The sequence below is a fragment of the Mus caroli genome, unplaced genomic scaffold, assembly GCF_978045245.1.
Source record: "Mus caroli unplaced genomic scaffold, Mus_caroli_1 scaffold_2, whole genome shotgun sequence".
NCBI classification, from domain to species: Eukaryota; Metazoa; Chordata; class Mammalia; order Rodentia; family Muridae; genus Mus; species Mus caroli.
In genome coordinates, this window is record NW_028227257.1 from 89550578 (window position 1) to 89564615 (window position 14038).

Genomic DNA, 14038 nt, shown 5'->3' on the forward strand with positions numbered 1-14038 from the left:
AAAAAAAAAAAAAAAAAAAAAAAACCAGAAAAAAAAAAAAAAGTCATTTAAGTGCAATGGCACAAACACTGACTGTACGTAAATGCCAGTATTTGTAGAAGAACAGTTAAGACAGCACATTTTATATGAATATACATAAATAAAAACATTAAGGGCAGATGAGGTGGCTCACACCTTAAACCTCGGCACTGCAAGTTGGAAGTCAACTTGATCTACGTGAGTCCTATGCCAGCTAGGGCTATGTAGTAAGAGAGACTGTCTCAAAAATAAACATTAAACAAGACTGGATAGCGGAATTATAGAGAAATGCCACAGAGGAGCCTTGGCTCCCACAGGTGGTGGCACTTCTGCAGGAGCAGTAGTGATCAGCAGTCACCTGTGGGCATTAGGTGGACGGTATGAAAGCTATAAGGCCCCACTGAGTCTCTCCTCACTGAAGCCTGGGGTCACTGCAACTGCCTATGAAAAGCTGGGTAACGAACACACTAGTGTCTGCTTTTGAGACATTTGTCTCTGGTGGTTAAGAGACAAGGGCCTGGGATCTGGACGGTTCAATCTAATTCTGAGTGCCCCCATATTCTAGCAGCAACACAGCTGCTGTTCAACTGACTTGTCAGTATGTAGCTGGGGAGGCGGGCAAGCAGTCCTGCCTAGGAATGATGTAAGGACAGAATGTAGACTGAGCCTCACGTTTCCCACATCAATTTACTGCAGCAAATATTCCAATGGACATTAGCTAGGGTTAATATCTGCAGATTCCTATAAAGTTCTGCTTCTATTTCTGCAGTGTTGAGGATCAAACCCAGGGCCTCACAGACCCCAAGTAAGCATTCTACCATTGAGCTACATCCCCTGCCCCAGACTTCTGATTTTAAACACACTTAAAACCAGGCAGGCATAGAAGTGCATGATATCATTTCAGCATCAGGGAGGCTGAGGCAGAAAGGCTCCTGAGACTGTGAGGTCAGCTGGGATTACATGACAGGATTCTATTTTGAGGGGGGCAGGGGGTAAGAACAGAAATGGAGACCTAAAAAATAGTAATTAAAGGCAAGTGTGGTTGACAAGATCTCTATATTCCTCATGTGAATATCAAATGGACAGTGTCCAGGAAATACCTGAGTTACACTACCCACCAGGTCCACCCCAAATAGAGGGGCACCACCCTCAAGTCAGCTCTAGCATCCAGAGAGGCTGGCTTCCGTTCTGTGAAGACTGGACTACCCAGCTACCAGGAGTCTCCATGGAGGGTGACAGCTGTAGTGAAGGACTGGACAAAGACAGGGCTGTGGCTCGGCCAGAGTCTCTGCCTCTTCAGATCCAGTAGCTGAACTGCAAGCTCCCAGAAGTTCAAAGGCAGCCCTAGGCAGGAGGCTCCATTAGAGAATGACCTAGAATATCTGAAGAATTAACTTAAGGCACCTTAAAGGTCTAACTACTTTTGGGGCTGAAGACTAAAGGCTTGGAGAGAAGGCCATGATCTAGGATTCACACAGGCCATCAGCAGTAATGGAAGAGGGAGGACAAATTAAAGCTACTAAAGTGTTTCAAGGTGTTTCCATATTATGGTGACCTTGTAGAATGCAGACATGTCACACAAGTAGCATTCCAGAGAGAAACTGTCTTTTCCTTCGGGAGCTTTGTGTGACTTCAGCTGAATTATCATCAGGTCTGTCAGCATGGAGGCGCCCCCCCTTCCCCCCCCCAATTGACAAGGCAGAAGACAAACAGCTCTTCTCAAACAGTTTAATAGCAAATAAACAAAGGAAGGTACCACACTTGGCAGATACAAAATGACTTTTTGTCTGTGTGTCTGTGCAATTAAAACAGATTTAGGTTCCCCATTGGGACAAAAGGAAAAACACACAAAAAGGAAGGAGAGTCCTTTTAAACACATACTCCCTTGCTCCAAACTTTTAACAACTTTTTCTTTTTTAATCCACTACACAAACTGTGATTAGGTAAGAAAAGCTACACGGGCTCTTCTTGCCTTTTTTTTTTTTTTTTTTAAAACCATTAAAGCAAAATCCATAATTTTCTACAGAGTACAACACAAGTTCACACACAAAAGACATCTTTTATAAATCAAACAGGAAAAAGGAAAGCTCAAACAAGGTCAAGAAAAGCATTTCTACGGCTGAATCACGACTTTGAGTTGATTGAATCCCGTTGTTGCTGCAGAACAGACTGTGCGTTTGGTCATAGTGGCAATTTTTTTCTCTTCACATTGTGAAATCACTTTACATTGTTTTCTAGTAGAAAAGGCAAAAAACTGTACAAAACCCCTAGTGTTAAATACAACGTTTGTACCAATAAAAAACTCACACAGGTTTGTCTCCAAAATGTAAAGTTTCTTTTTTTTTTCTTTTTAAATTATTCACAAAAAGCAGCTGGAAATCAGAAAGGCAGCTGCCGCTCCAGGGTCTCAAATCCATTAAAACCACTACGGAACAATTAAAACAATCAGAGAGAAAAGGAAAAGGAAACAATGTCCAACATTTGGCATTTGGTTTTATCCACAGGTTTTCCCAGAGCTCCTCTTGGAATCGAAAGCAAACTATATTGGCAAGCCCAGCTTCTCAGTACACAGGAAGAGGACCTCAGCACCTCCTGCCGACAGAGGCGCTCTGTGCAGTCAGACTGTGGGCACACAGCAGGTTCTCTCATGCTAGGCGCTGGCCTCTTTCCATCCTACCACCCCTTCCAGGACATTAAGCAGCCTACTTATGTCCCCCACTTGGCTGCCATTTCTTCCTAGTAAGGCGGCCTCAAGCATAATATAATGGGCAACCTGTAGGGGTCCCACAGCAGAAATTGTGCTGGAGTTCCTTCAACACCAGGGAGTGGATGATGCCACCTCCCCACCCCCATCCCTTGCTGCACCTTGCCACCCTTTCCTGGACAATCTTGCTTCCACTTTCCCTCCCACCAGTGCTTAAGTCTCAGTGGGATCTGTCAAAAATCCTCCCTGCAGCCTCTGCTCTTCACAGATCCATCCCTGTCTACTCATTTCCTCTAGCCTCTCCTCCTCTATTCACATTCTTCCAAGTCCCCAAGACCCTGAGGCTGGATGGTGCTACAAGAGAAGAGGGTAAGTTTCCCTTAGGAAACCAAAGAACTGGCTGGCCTGGCACCCGGGGACAGTAGCTATCTGGCTCTTCACCCAATTTAAAAACAGTTTCTTGCCCTTTCCCCAACTCTATTAGCTAAGTAAGAGCAGAGCCATAGTGAAGAGCCAGTGCGGGGTGGTTGGTGCCCAGAGCTGTAAACAGTGTGAAGACTGTAGTATTTATTGTGCTTGTCACCTAGGGAAAGCGCAGGCAGGCAGGTATATTGCCACTCAGTACACAAATGGCCTCCTCTGGGTAATCAGAAGCACTGCCCGCCTGCCCTCCCTCCCTCCGTGATCTAGCCTTGATGCCCTAAGCATCCTGCCTACCCACAGCCACCTTTGGTTCTGCTTCTGCCTCTGGCCCCCTGTACTCCCTGAGCAGAGCAGACCCAGCCTCCTGGATCCCCCAGAGACCTGGAGGCCACCACAAAGAGTGACAGTCTAAGTGCACAGGCAAACACTCTAAGGGCAATAGAGGAGAAAGTTGCCACTTCAAAATAAAACAATACAATCTTGAGAAAAAAAAAAAATCAACCCCACAACAATTTAAAACATCTTCTTTGAAACCCCTTTAAATCAGTCAGTTTTTGCACAAACTATAGAAAACAGAGAGGTGAAGGTGATACATACGAAGGTGTGAAGAAACAGCAGGAAACATGCACAACTTGTTTTTTCTGGGCATAATCTTAGTAGGAAAGGAAAAATTCAAAACAAAACAAAAGGCAAAAACAATACAAAACCCAAAAAAGTTGAAAGCATCACATTTTGCTGTGGAGACTGTAGGAAGAAGCACGGTGTGAGCTGGCTGAGCCGAGGGGAGGGGAAGAGGGACCCTAGGGCTTCCCTGCAGGGCTGCTTCAGGAAGAACCACAAAAGGAAAAGAAAAAAGGCTAGCTGGGGCCCAAACCTCAGCATCCAGTGAAAAGGGAATGGGGGCAGGGTGTATTTCAGACATTTTTCTGCAGTTGAGAACTCAGAAAAACAAAAATTAATAACAACATGCGGTCTCCTCAAGCCCCAAAACTATGTCAGCAAAATGTGTTCAGGAGCCTCAAAGATTTTAGTGACATCTTTTATTTCATTGTTTATTTCAAAGTTGTCTTTAAAACTAAGCACACAGAGGAACAAAGCCTGGAAGCGGACTGGCTGTGTGTTCACAAGGATACAAACACCACACGGCATGTGCTAGTAGGGCTGCTCTGAGACAGTTACAAAGAATTGGAATCACAAAATCAAGTGGTTATCTTATGAAGTTCTAGAAAAATAGATTTTTTTTTTATATTCAAATGCAAGTTTAAATATTTTCCCTTCAGCAGTCGTTCTAGCAAAACCAATTTGGCAGCACAAAAGGGAAAAAAAAAGAAAGAAAAAAGAAAAAACAAAGAAAGAAACAAACATAATAAAATACACATCAGCATCAAAGGTCAACACAAGGTCAAAGGTGAGAGTTCAAGCATCAGAGAAGCTGAAGAGACAGGGATTTGGACGATGTACTTGACGCCACATCGACATGCTTTAGGCACAACGATGAACAAACGGCAGGAATCTAGAAAAAAAAACAAACCAGAAAGAGGGAGATCCACTGAGTTACACAGAGCAATACATCCAAACAGAGAGAGAGAACAGGACACTCACTGTATGCAGCCCTGAAATGAGGAGACGGGGAAGGGCAGGGGTGGGAAATGACAAGAACTTTTGCACATGCTAACAATGGACACAGGGGAAAGTTCAAAAGGACATGAAGGACACCAAGAGAACATCCAACTGCCAAAGACAGAAGGGAACCTAAGGCTTGGATTTCCTGCAAAGCACCTAACACATGAAGACAGTCTCTGGGCAAGCAGGGTCTCAGCAACAAAAGATGCTAACTAGAGTGGGAGGGAGACTACTTAGGGCAGATAGAGGGCCAGAGTTTCTTGCTCAATCCTAGGATGGCCCACCCTTGTTCCCAGAAATCCAAGCCCTAAGGTTCCACATACGTCCTGGCCACTCTTGTGGAACCCAGGAGATAGTGGTTGGGCTGCACTGAAGGCAAATCAATGGCATGATATAATCCACGAAACAAAACTACAGCAGAAAACACTGTGAGTGAAACCTCCACACAACAGAAATGGACTGCTTAAGACTTCATTTCAGTCTCCACTCTAAGCTGAGCCCTTTCACATCAAGACTTAGAGGGGAGCAGCTTCTTCAACAAAACCATCTTTGGCCTGGGGAGGGAACTGTGCTCGAGGACAGTGCTAGTGCTGTGCTTATGCACTTGGGCAAACGGGATAATGGAAGTACATGGTTTCCCCAGCTGGCTAGCTGGCTAACTGAGCCAGCCATGGCTGACCATGGCTCTGCTGGGGCAAGTGCTCCTTTTAGAAATCACAAGTAGGTATGAAGTTTGGGGTCTGTTCCAAAGGTGGGGTCACTCCTTTGCTTCTAATATCATTAGGAAAGTTTCATTTGGTCCTGGAGCACAGGACAAATCTGTGGACAATGAAATGGGAGAGCTAGAGGGAACCAGAGGAGAAGGGAGAACGTGATGTTCTGGCCGAGGAGGAAGACAGAACAGAAGGTTAGGGAGCACAGCACTGGCAGCTCCCTGTGGAGCACAGCTCTCGCCTCTGCCAATTCACAGCATTAATGTTAGCCTTCCCCTTGGACAGGTTACCTGGGCTGCAAACGGTCACAGAAAGTCAGTAGTTTCAATCATACACAGCACCCTGTGTGTACAACAATCACATTCTGGATTCTACAAAATCCTGGCCTTTTCCAGAGATATAATTTAGGTAATAAATATTCTCCACCCCGGAGCTGTATAAAACTTCTATAAAAATAGAAACAACATTCTTGGTTCCGGCCGGTTGGGATTCAGAGCAGTGCCTGCCCAACCTAGCATTTTTTTCTTTTTTTTCCTTTTAAAGTTTTTTATTTTTTATTTTTTTTGCATTATTTTAAAAAATTCCATCAATACCCTGGAAGCCTTTAGAACAGTTTTATCTTGAAACACAGGACACTTTTCTCCCAGTGCACAGAATTCAAGTTTACGTGGTTCAGCTTAAGAAGTGTATGTTTCATGTTTAAGAGGACAACAGACTCAACTTATCACTATAAGAGAATAGCTGTCCCAGCATCAATGGGATAACACACCACTAACAACTTCCTGTACAACAGCAAGATGGTCAATCCCCGTTTGTTATCCACAGGGACAGCATGACAAGGAGAGTATCCCCATCTGACTTAAAGCAGGTCAGCCCCTTCTAATCTCTGCTGCTAGGGGTCAAGACTTTTAACTTATGAGGTTTAAGCTTCCAATGACCCAGGAACCCAGGCCCTGGCTGTGACTATTAATCATATACTTATAGGGCTACCTCTGCTCAGATGCATATTCCCACAGCTTCTCTTAGAGCAGGAGAGCCCAGAGGCTGTGTGGGACACTGGCAAAGGCTGGAGTTAAGACCCGTGAAAGGCAGCAGGGAGCTTACTGTAAGCATGATGACAAAATGAACATGGGTTAATACTGAGGTAAATGAACACTAAATCCATATGGAGCCTGTAAACGTCCTATACGTTCTTCTGTCTTCAAGGACAGAAAATGGGGCTAGAGTGGCTAGAGGAGAGGCCTGCCAGACCTTATGGGAACACAGCTTTTGGGGTACCTTCATTAAGGAGGCAGAAATGCACTTCTGAACCTTCTTGAATACTACGCTCTGCTCAAATATAGCAAAGTGGCTTGAAGCGACCTTAATTCAGGCACACCAAGAAGCAGGTCTCTCCTCCCTTAGTCAGATGGCTTCTTGACAGCTCTGCCCATGAACTGCACCCTTGTTGGCTAGAGATGCTGTTAAGAGCTTCTTATGTCTGCCCTCATGAGAAAACTGTGGCCAGAGAAGGAGGCAACATTCCTTGGTGTTATGAACTTCCATATACTTTCTACAAAAGAAACTACTGGAAATGGGTATAGTCTAACTTCATGTTAAAATTAATGAACATGACCTCTCTGGCTGCTTCCCCTAAAGAGCCACCAACCAGGCAGGGCAATTAATATAACACGAATGTGGGCTGGGCTGCCTAGTCATGGGTATCTATCTCCCTACTATTTGCATATTTCAGGCTAACTGAAAAGTGCATTATTTCATGAGACTTGCTTACCCCCTTTTAGGAAAGAAGGGCAGAAATCCAGGACAAAAATTAGAAAAATAGGTGGCATAAATTCAGCATTTCCACAGAAAGCAGCCAGTTCTAAGGGGTCTAGAAGCTAAGACACCTCACCCACTTACCCACCCCGTACCTCATTAGACTTAGTTCTCATTCTTTCCACACAGGGAGAGAGACTTCAGGGATCAACTTTCTGTTCTGCTCAGCCCTCTCTTTCCATGGTTTGGGGCATGTTCTAATGATCTTTTAAACCCATTTCCCTCTTCCTCAAGGTGGACTGGTGTTGGTCCTTCTCAACAAACTGGTTACAAACACAGCAAACTTTAAATAAAGGGAAAAACAAACAAAACAAACAAAACAAAACAAAACCCCTCAGGATATGGCACCTAAACTCCAAAGTAAAACACTGGAAACCAAAGCACAAACTTGTCCTCTGTACGAAGCGACACTCCCACAGAAGGCAGTAGCTGAGTCTTCAGGGCAAGCTGTGCCTGCGAGAGTGGCAGGGATCAGGGTCCAGGGCTGTTAACACACAGCCTTAGGGCTTCGAATGATTAAGGGTGCTCCTCCCCCACTTACCAGAAGATCTTCTCACTCCAGTCTGAGAGGGGAGCACTCAGTAGGGCTTACTATCATTCTTCGAACGTTTGAGCTGCACTTTAAGCCTCTTCATTCCAATTTGAAAGCCGTTCATGGACTGGATGGCAGCTTGAGCTGAGACAGGATTGTCATAACTTACAAAACCTGTATGTTCAAGCAGAAACCTAGGTGAGGAATCTAACAAAGCAAGGAGTTCAGTCCTTGTACGTATCTCATTTGTTCTCAGCATGCACAACAATTCTGGCAATGACAACCACATGAAACCACAATCAGGTTCTCAACGGTACTGCCTGACATTTACCAGTATTCTTTCTCCCCTTGCAAAGCCATTTCTATACACTAGTTCCTCTGGACCAATACTGTGAGCAGAAATCACTACCTCTACTACAGATAAAACTAAAGCTCAGAAAGAGGTCATATGATCTGCGCTAAGGTCAAACTCAAACTCAGATTTTTCTCAATTTGTCAGCAGCCACTTTCTTTCTCTCTCAGTGGCAAAATACTTAATCCCATTCTTACACCAGAAGAGAGGTCAACATACCAAAGCACTTGCTCAGGTTTGTCTGCTTGTCTATGAAAACCTTGGCTGACACGACATTCCCAAAGGGCATAAACATCTGCAGTAAGTCCTGGTCTCCAAACTCCTGGGGCAGGTGATAGATGAACAGGTTGGCTCCTTCTGGACCTTCAAATATCCATTGATTGGAAGAGTATCAGTGTTAAGTATGCTCATCACCAAGGGCCAATGGTTTCTCATTCCCCTCTATACTAACACTAACAAAATCTTACTACATTTATTCTCTGAGGGAGAATTAAACAGATTATCTAGATGGCAGTAATTCTAAAAGTAGATTTCTTCCCTTGCATGTAGCCATGTATCATAGCCATGTATCATCTCATGGAAGGAATTTTTTTCCCCCCGAAACAAGTACCTGCCTCTGCCTCCCAAGTGCTGAAATTAAAGAATTAAAGTGTGTGTGTGTGTGGTGTCCCATTATAAGCTCTGGATGTCCTGGAACTCACTATGTAGACCAGGCTCAAACTCACAGAGACCCAGTGGCCTCTGCATTCCAAATGCTGGTGTTAAAATTGTGGGCCGTTCTATGCCTGGCTCATGGAAGGATGTTAAAGGCCCATACCTTGCCAGAGAGAGTATACAGGGATTGGAAAGAAGGCAGATCTGCAAGTACATACGTAGTAAAACCAAATGGAGGCCACAAGAGAACAAGAAAAAGGAGGAGGAATGGGCTACATAGTCAAAACAAGCTTCAGTCTGTAATTCTATTCTTCAGGAGTCTAAGAGAGGAGGACTTCAATTCAAGCCTGCCTGGGCTACATAGTGAGACCTGCCTTCCAAACAAAAGCAAGTAAACAACAATAAAAAATAAGTTTTCAAAACTCTGCCCCCGGCACTAAAGGATGACAAATAGACTGGGAGTGCCCGAGGCAGGAGTACTGAGGCAGGGATGGAGTAGCGAATGACAATGGGCTGCAAGGGAGCTTCTAATGAAAAATAGGCAAGTTCTGATTTAACCATACTCAAACTACATCTAAGTTTAAAAAAAAAAAGACATTTTTAAAAAGTGCCCGTGAAACTGGGCATGGCGGTGCACACCTTTAATTCCAGTACTCTGAAGGGGTGAGTTCGAGGTCAGCCTGGTCTACAATTCAAGTCCAGGATAGTCAGGGCTGTTACAGAGAAACCCTGTCTTGAAAAACCACAAAAAACCCTACACACACACAAAAGTGCTCATGATTAACAATGAACTCATAGGAAAATATAGTCTTTACTTACAATGTGATTTTCTAATGAAGAGTGACTAAGATGATAAATCCAGCCATTCTCCAGCCACTTATGTCTCCTAGTTGTTGTCAAACACATGGCCCATTCTGGCGTCCAGGTCCATGCACCTGCCATTTCTGCACCCTATTACTCTTCACCATACACACACTCGGTTTGCTTCCTCACACCCTCCGGGCCTCTATTTAATACTGGTTCACACACTAAAGCCAAAAAGGCTACTTGTTTTTCTTACAGTAGTGTGACACCTTATCAAATCGTGGCTATAAAAACCCAGTTAGTCAAACCTAAACACTAAGGTGCCAGCAGGAACTGTCAATGAAGTCTTTCCTAATAGTAATTCCATTTTTATCAAAAGATATTAACTCCACTTCTATCCATGTACTTCTCACTCTATCAAACCTAGCAGCTATCTCACTTCATCCCATCCCATCTCAGTATCTCATTTAGGACATACATCATTAGTCAAAGAGAAAAATGTCAAATAATATACCTAAGAGGAATATTTAGACAATCCTCTGGTAGATTCATGACCAAAAACTCCCTAACAAAAGAAGATCCTTATCAAATGACCAGATCAATTCCAATGCCTATTTGTTTCTTAATTTAAAAAATAAGCTTCATCCTTAGAGGATCTATATGGTTCTGATTCACCCAAACACTCTTCTCCCTACAAAATGGCAGAAAGCACCGTACTTCAGTCTTTCTCAGTTGGGAAAAGGTTAGTCTACCTAATTCCCTTGCCCCAGACCTCAACTTCTAATTCTGGTGCACTTACCTTCCTTCTGGCTTCCAGCAGCACCAATACTCTGCTGTGTCAATAAATTCTGGTTGTACAGAGTGGGGAGGGCTGCAGCAGCATATTGCTGGATACCAGAATACGCCTGGGTGAGGGCTTCCATGGTACTCCCAGTGCCATTGGAAAGGCCACTGCTGCCCAGACCACCATTCAAAGCAGCCATCCCTTGGAGGAAGAGCAAGATTAATAAACTAGAAAGATTCATCTGATACTAAAGACAAATACACTGAAGTTACTAAAAAATGGACCTCTCCCCACCAAATGTGACTTTTTACTTCCCCTTGAACTACCCATTGAGTTAGACTATCCATCTGACTAGTCCTATTTCAGACCTTAATGCTACGTGAATCTAACAAACCCCCACATCACATCACTACCCTCTTCATTCCTGTTTCTAGCACATGGTGGGCCTGATACCACTCACCAATGGCTAGGTCCATTTTCCATCTTTACTACTTACACCCTCCACCCACTCTGGTTTTTTGTTTTGTTTCTCTGTGTAGCCTTGGCTGTCTGGAACTCACTGTAGACCAGGCTAGTTTTGGGAAATCTGCCAGCCTCCATCTTCCCAGTGCTAAGATTACTACCACTGGGCTCTATGTCCTCATTTAACATTATCTTTGTAAAAGTTGTTTTTGTATTTTAAAATTTTGTGTGGGTATTTTGCCTGTATGTACATCTGTGTATAACATTCATGCCGCACCCATGGAGGCCAAAAGAGGGCGTCCACGACCCTAGGAGTGAAGTTACAGAGAGCTGTGAACCAGCATGTGCGTGCTGGGAATCAAACCCAGGACCTCTGGGAAAGTAGGAGGAGGCCTCAACAGAAGAACCATCTCTCCAGTTGCTGGCTTCACACTTCATTCTGAGGGCAGGGGGATTGTGTTTGCTTGTTTTGGTTTTTCAAGACACGGTTTCTCCATGGCAGTCTTAAACTCAGAGGTCTACCTCCCTCTCCCACCTAGGGACTGGAATTAAAGGCCTGTGTCACCACCACCTGGCCTCATTTAACCAAGTACCCTTCAAAGTATTCTTTTATTTCTGCTTTGCAGCTGAGAAAATGAGTATTAGAACGATGGTCCAAGGTTACAGCTAGCTAAGCAGCAAAGTCTGGATTTACCTCAGATCTGACACAATCCCATGATTATTCTAATTTTTCTTGGGCAAGCAAGGCAATTATTCTACTGCTACATCTATACTGGGCTAGCTTATAAAAGTCGTCTGATGACAACCAGGGCTTGCCCATTACCTGCCAATGAGCCAACGTTGAGGCCAGCTGTTGCTCCGGCCAATGTTTGCAGGGCTCCAAGTGAGGCTATGGGGTTGACAGAATTACTGCTGCTGGAGCTCGGTGAAGACCCTGCTATTAGAAATTCAGGAGTTAAATCATCACTTGCCTTCTCTTGCCAACAGGAACCAAAGCACAAGAATGATCCCATCGGCTTTTCTATTTACAAAAGCGATTTTGCAATCACTGAATTCTGATAATTGTCCTTCTAAGTCAGAGACAAATGATGGTTACAACAAACTAAAAATGATGAGATTTCAAATAATAAAAAAATGACAACTGAGGGTGGTTCAGTGGGTAGTGATGCTTGGTTACTAACCCTATGGGCCTGAGCTCCATTCCTGGGACCACGAGGTGAGAAGAATTAACTACTGCAAGTAGTCCTCTGACTGTTACATGGTATGCGCGCGCGCACACACACACACAAAATCATTTAAACTGTGTGTATGTGCACCTATGTAAAGGTATGTATATGTGGACATAAAGGTTAGAAAAGGAAGTCGAATTCTCTGGAGTTATAGCTAGCTGTGAGTTACCTCCCGTGGGTACTGGGAACCAAGCCCAGATCTGCTGAAAGACTAGTACATGCTATTAATCACTGAACCATCTCTCTTGTCTCAATTAATAATTTTTAAAAATTTAATGAAAAACAAAAACAAATCTAAAAAGGGCATGATCAACAAAATCTTTAACCCCAGCATTCAGGAGGCAGAAGACGGATCTTTTTTGAGGTCAAGGCCAGCCTGTTCCAAACAGCAAGTCCAAGACAGCCAGGACTCACATAAATAGAGACCTGTCTCAAAAAACAAGAGAGACAGAAAACAGCTTGACCATGACCTCTGAATCTGTTGTTCATAATACAACCTACCTGGTATGTGTTAATTTCTTTCCAAGATGGACTGCCCCTGCCCTTGACTCTGCCTTCAAAGAGAGGATGTGTCCAAGGTACACAATGTTCCCTATCATCCCTTACCTGAACTGGTGAGTACGCTGAGGGGACTGCTGGATGTAGTGAGAGCATTGGTACCACTTGGTGTGTTCTGAGCTGCACTAGCTGCAGCAGCTAGTGCAGCCAAATTCTGTAGCTGCATTGCATTTAACCCTGCAATATCCAAAAAAATGCATCAGCCAACAGATTAGATGCTCATCATATATTCCAGCAATGACTGGAAACTGGTCCCAGACAAAGAGGAACTAACTATATAAGAACACACTTAGTTTCTATATTTCCATGCTATACCACAAGGCTCTAAAAGATTCAGCTATCATTTAGTATGAAACTTTAAAATACTAGGGCTCTAATTCAGTGGTATAGCTCATGCTAATGATGCATGAGGCCTTGGGATCTATCCCCGGCAGGGAGGAAGAAATTTAAAGCCACTTCCTTAGAGAACAGCTTGCTAGTTCAATATAACAGAACTCCAAATGAGCACTAATACAGAGGTGGGCAAAACTGAATGAGAATACCTGTGATCTACCAAGGGGAAGGAGCCCAAGGGAACAGCTACAAGCTACAGTAAAGTAAGGCCTTCTTGGAGGGAAAGAAGCAGGGAGGAGATCTAGAAGGCTCCATGGGAATAACAGGAAAGAACAGTATTAGGAGAAGGAATGAAGAATAAACACTGCCATGGTAACAGTAAATTAATTATCAGAAAAAGACAGAAAAAATGTGAGGGAAAGAATTTTAAGTAAAACCTAGAAAACACAGAGTAAGAACAAATTTGAATTATGTTGTACATTTTGTAAAGCATTTTACTAGAGGACAGGCTATCAAGAGAGAAAGTAAGGCAAAACCAATTACTATCAAAACACCAAAATGTAAAATGCAGCTCACCAAACATGCCCCCTTTCTCAATGCAATGCCTAACTACACCCCACTGGGCAGGGTACAGGCACAGGCTACTGTAGAGCTCCTCACATTCTGCCTCTTCAGACTTACTTGATAGCCCCTGGCTCCTGACTGACTTCAGAGCTTCATTTTGCTATAAACCATGTATCTGTTACTTATATTTTCCATAAACCTTAACAGCAACAGCAGCATGAATTCAGAAACACACAAACTCCCTGGTTCTAGTAGCTCTGGGTAAGTCATAGAAACTAACTTTACTATATAGTTTTTTTCTGCATCTGAATGGCCTAAGCCTGAGTGGTCCCTAAGTTTTCTTTGCCATTTTCCTTCCCCAACAGTAACTTAAAATAAAAGACACCACACAACTAAAGAGCTACATGGCATTGACCAACAACAGGGTCACATGATAGAATCAAGAAAGCTGAGTCCTGAGACTTATGTCC

The 14038-nt window shown here is 43.7% G+C and overlaps 1 protein-coding gene across 10 annotated transcripts in view; it reads right to left on the reverse strand.

Moving 5' to 3' along the window:
- Positions 1 to 1732: 1732 nt before the first annotated feature.
- The window catches only part of Celf1 (CUGBP Elav-like family member 1), a 78436-nt gene continuing 66130 nt past the window's right edge, over positions 1733 to 14038 (reverse strand). For 7 of the 10 annotated variants that reach the window (XM_021154745.3, XM_021154712.3, XM_085834696.1 and 4 more), the window contains 6 exons: positions 12720 to 12848; positions 11708 to 11821; positions 10438 to 10623; positions 8400 to 8543; positions 7838 to 8002; positions 1733 to 4658 (listed from right to left, as the gene is read on the reverse strand). In XM_021154745.3, coding sequence (XP_021010404.1) covers positions 7875 to 8002; positions 8400 to 8543; positions 10438 to 10623; positions 11708 to 11821; positions 12720 to 12848 — 701 coding nt within the window. In that variant the 3' untranslated portion in view covers positions 1733 to 4658; positions 7838 to 7874. Of the gene's footprint in view, positions 7750 to 7837; positions 8003 to 8399; positions 8544 to 10437; positions 10624 to 11707; positions 11822 to 12719; positions 12849 to 14038 lie in introns of all 10 variants that reach the window. The other 3 variants (XM_021154700.2, XM_085834697.1, XM_085834695.1) reach the window with 2 other exon arrangements.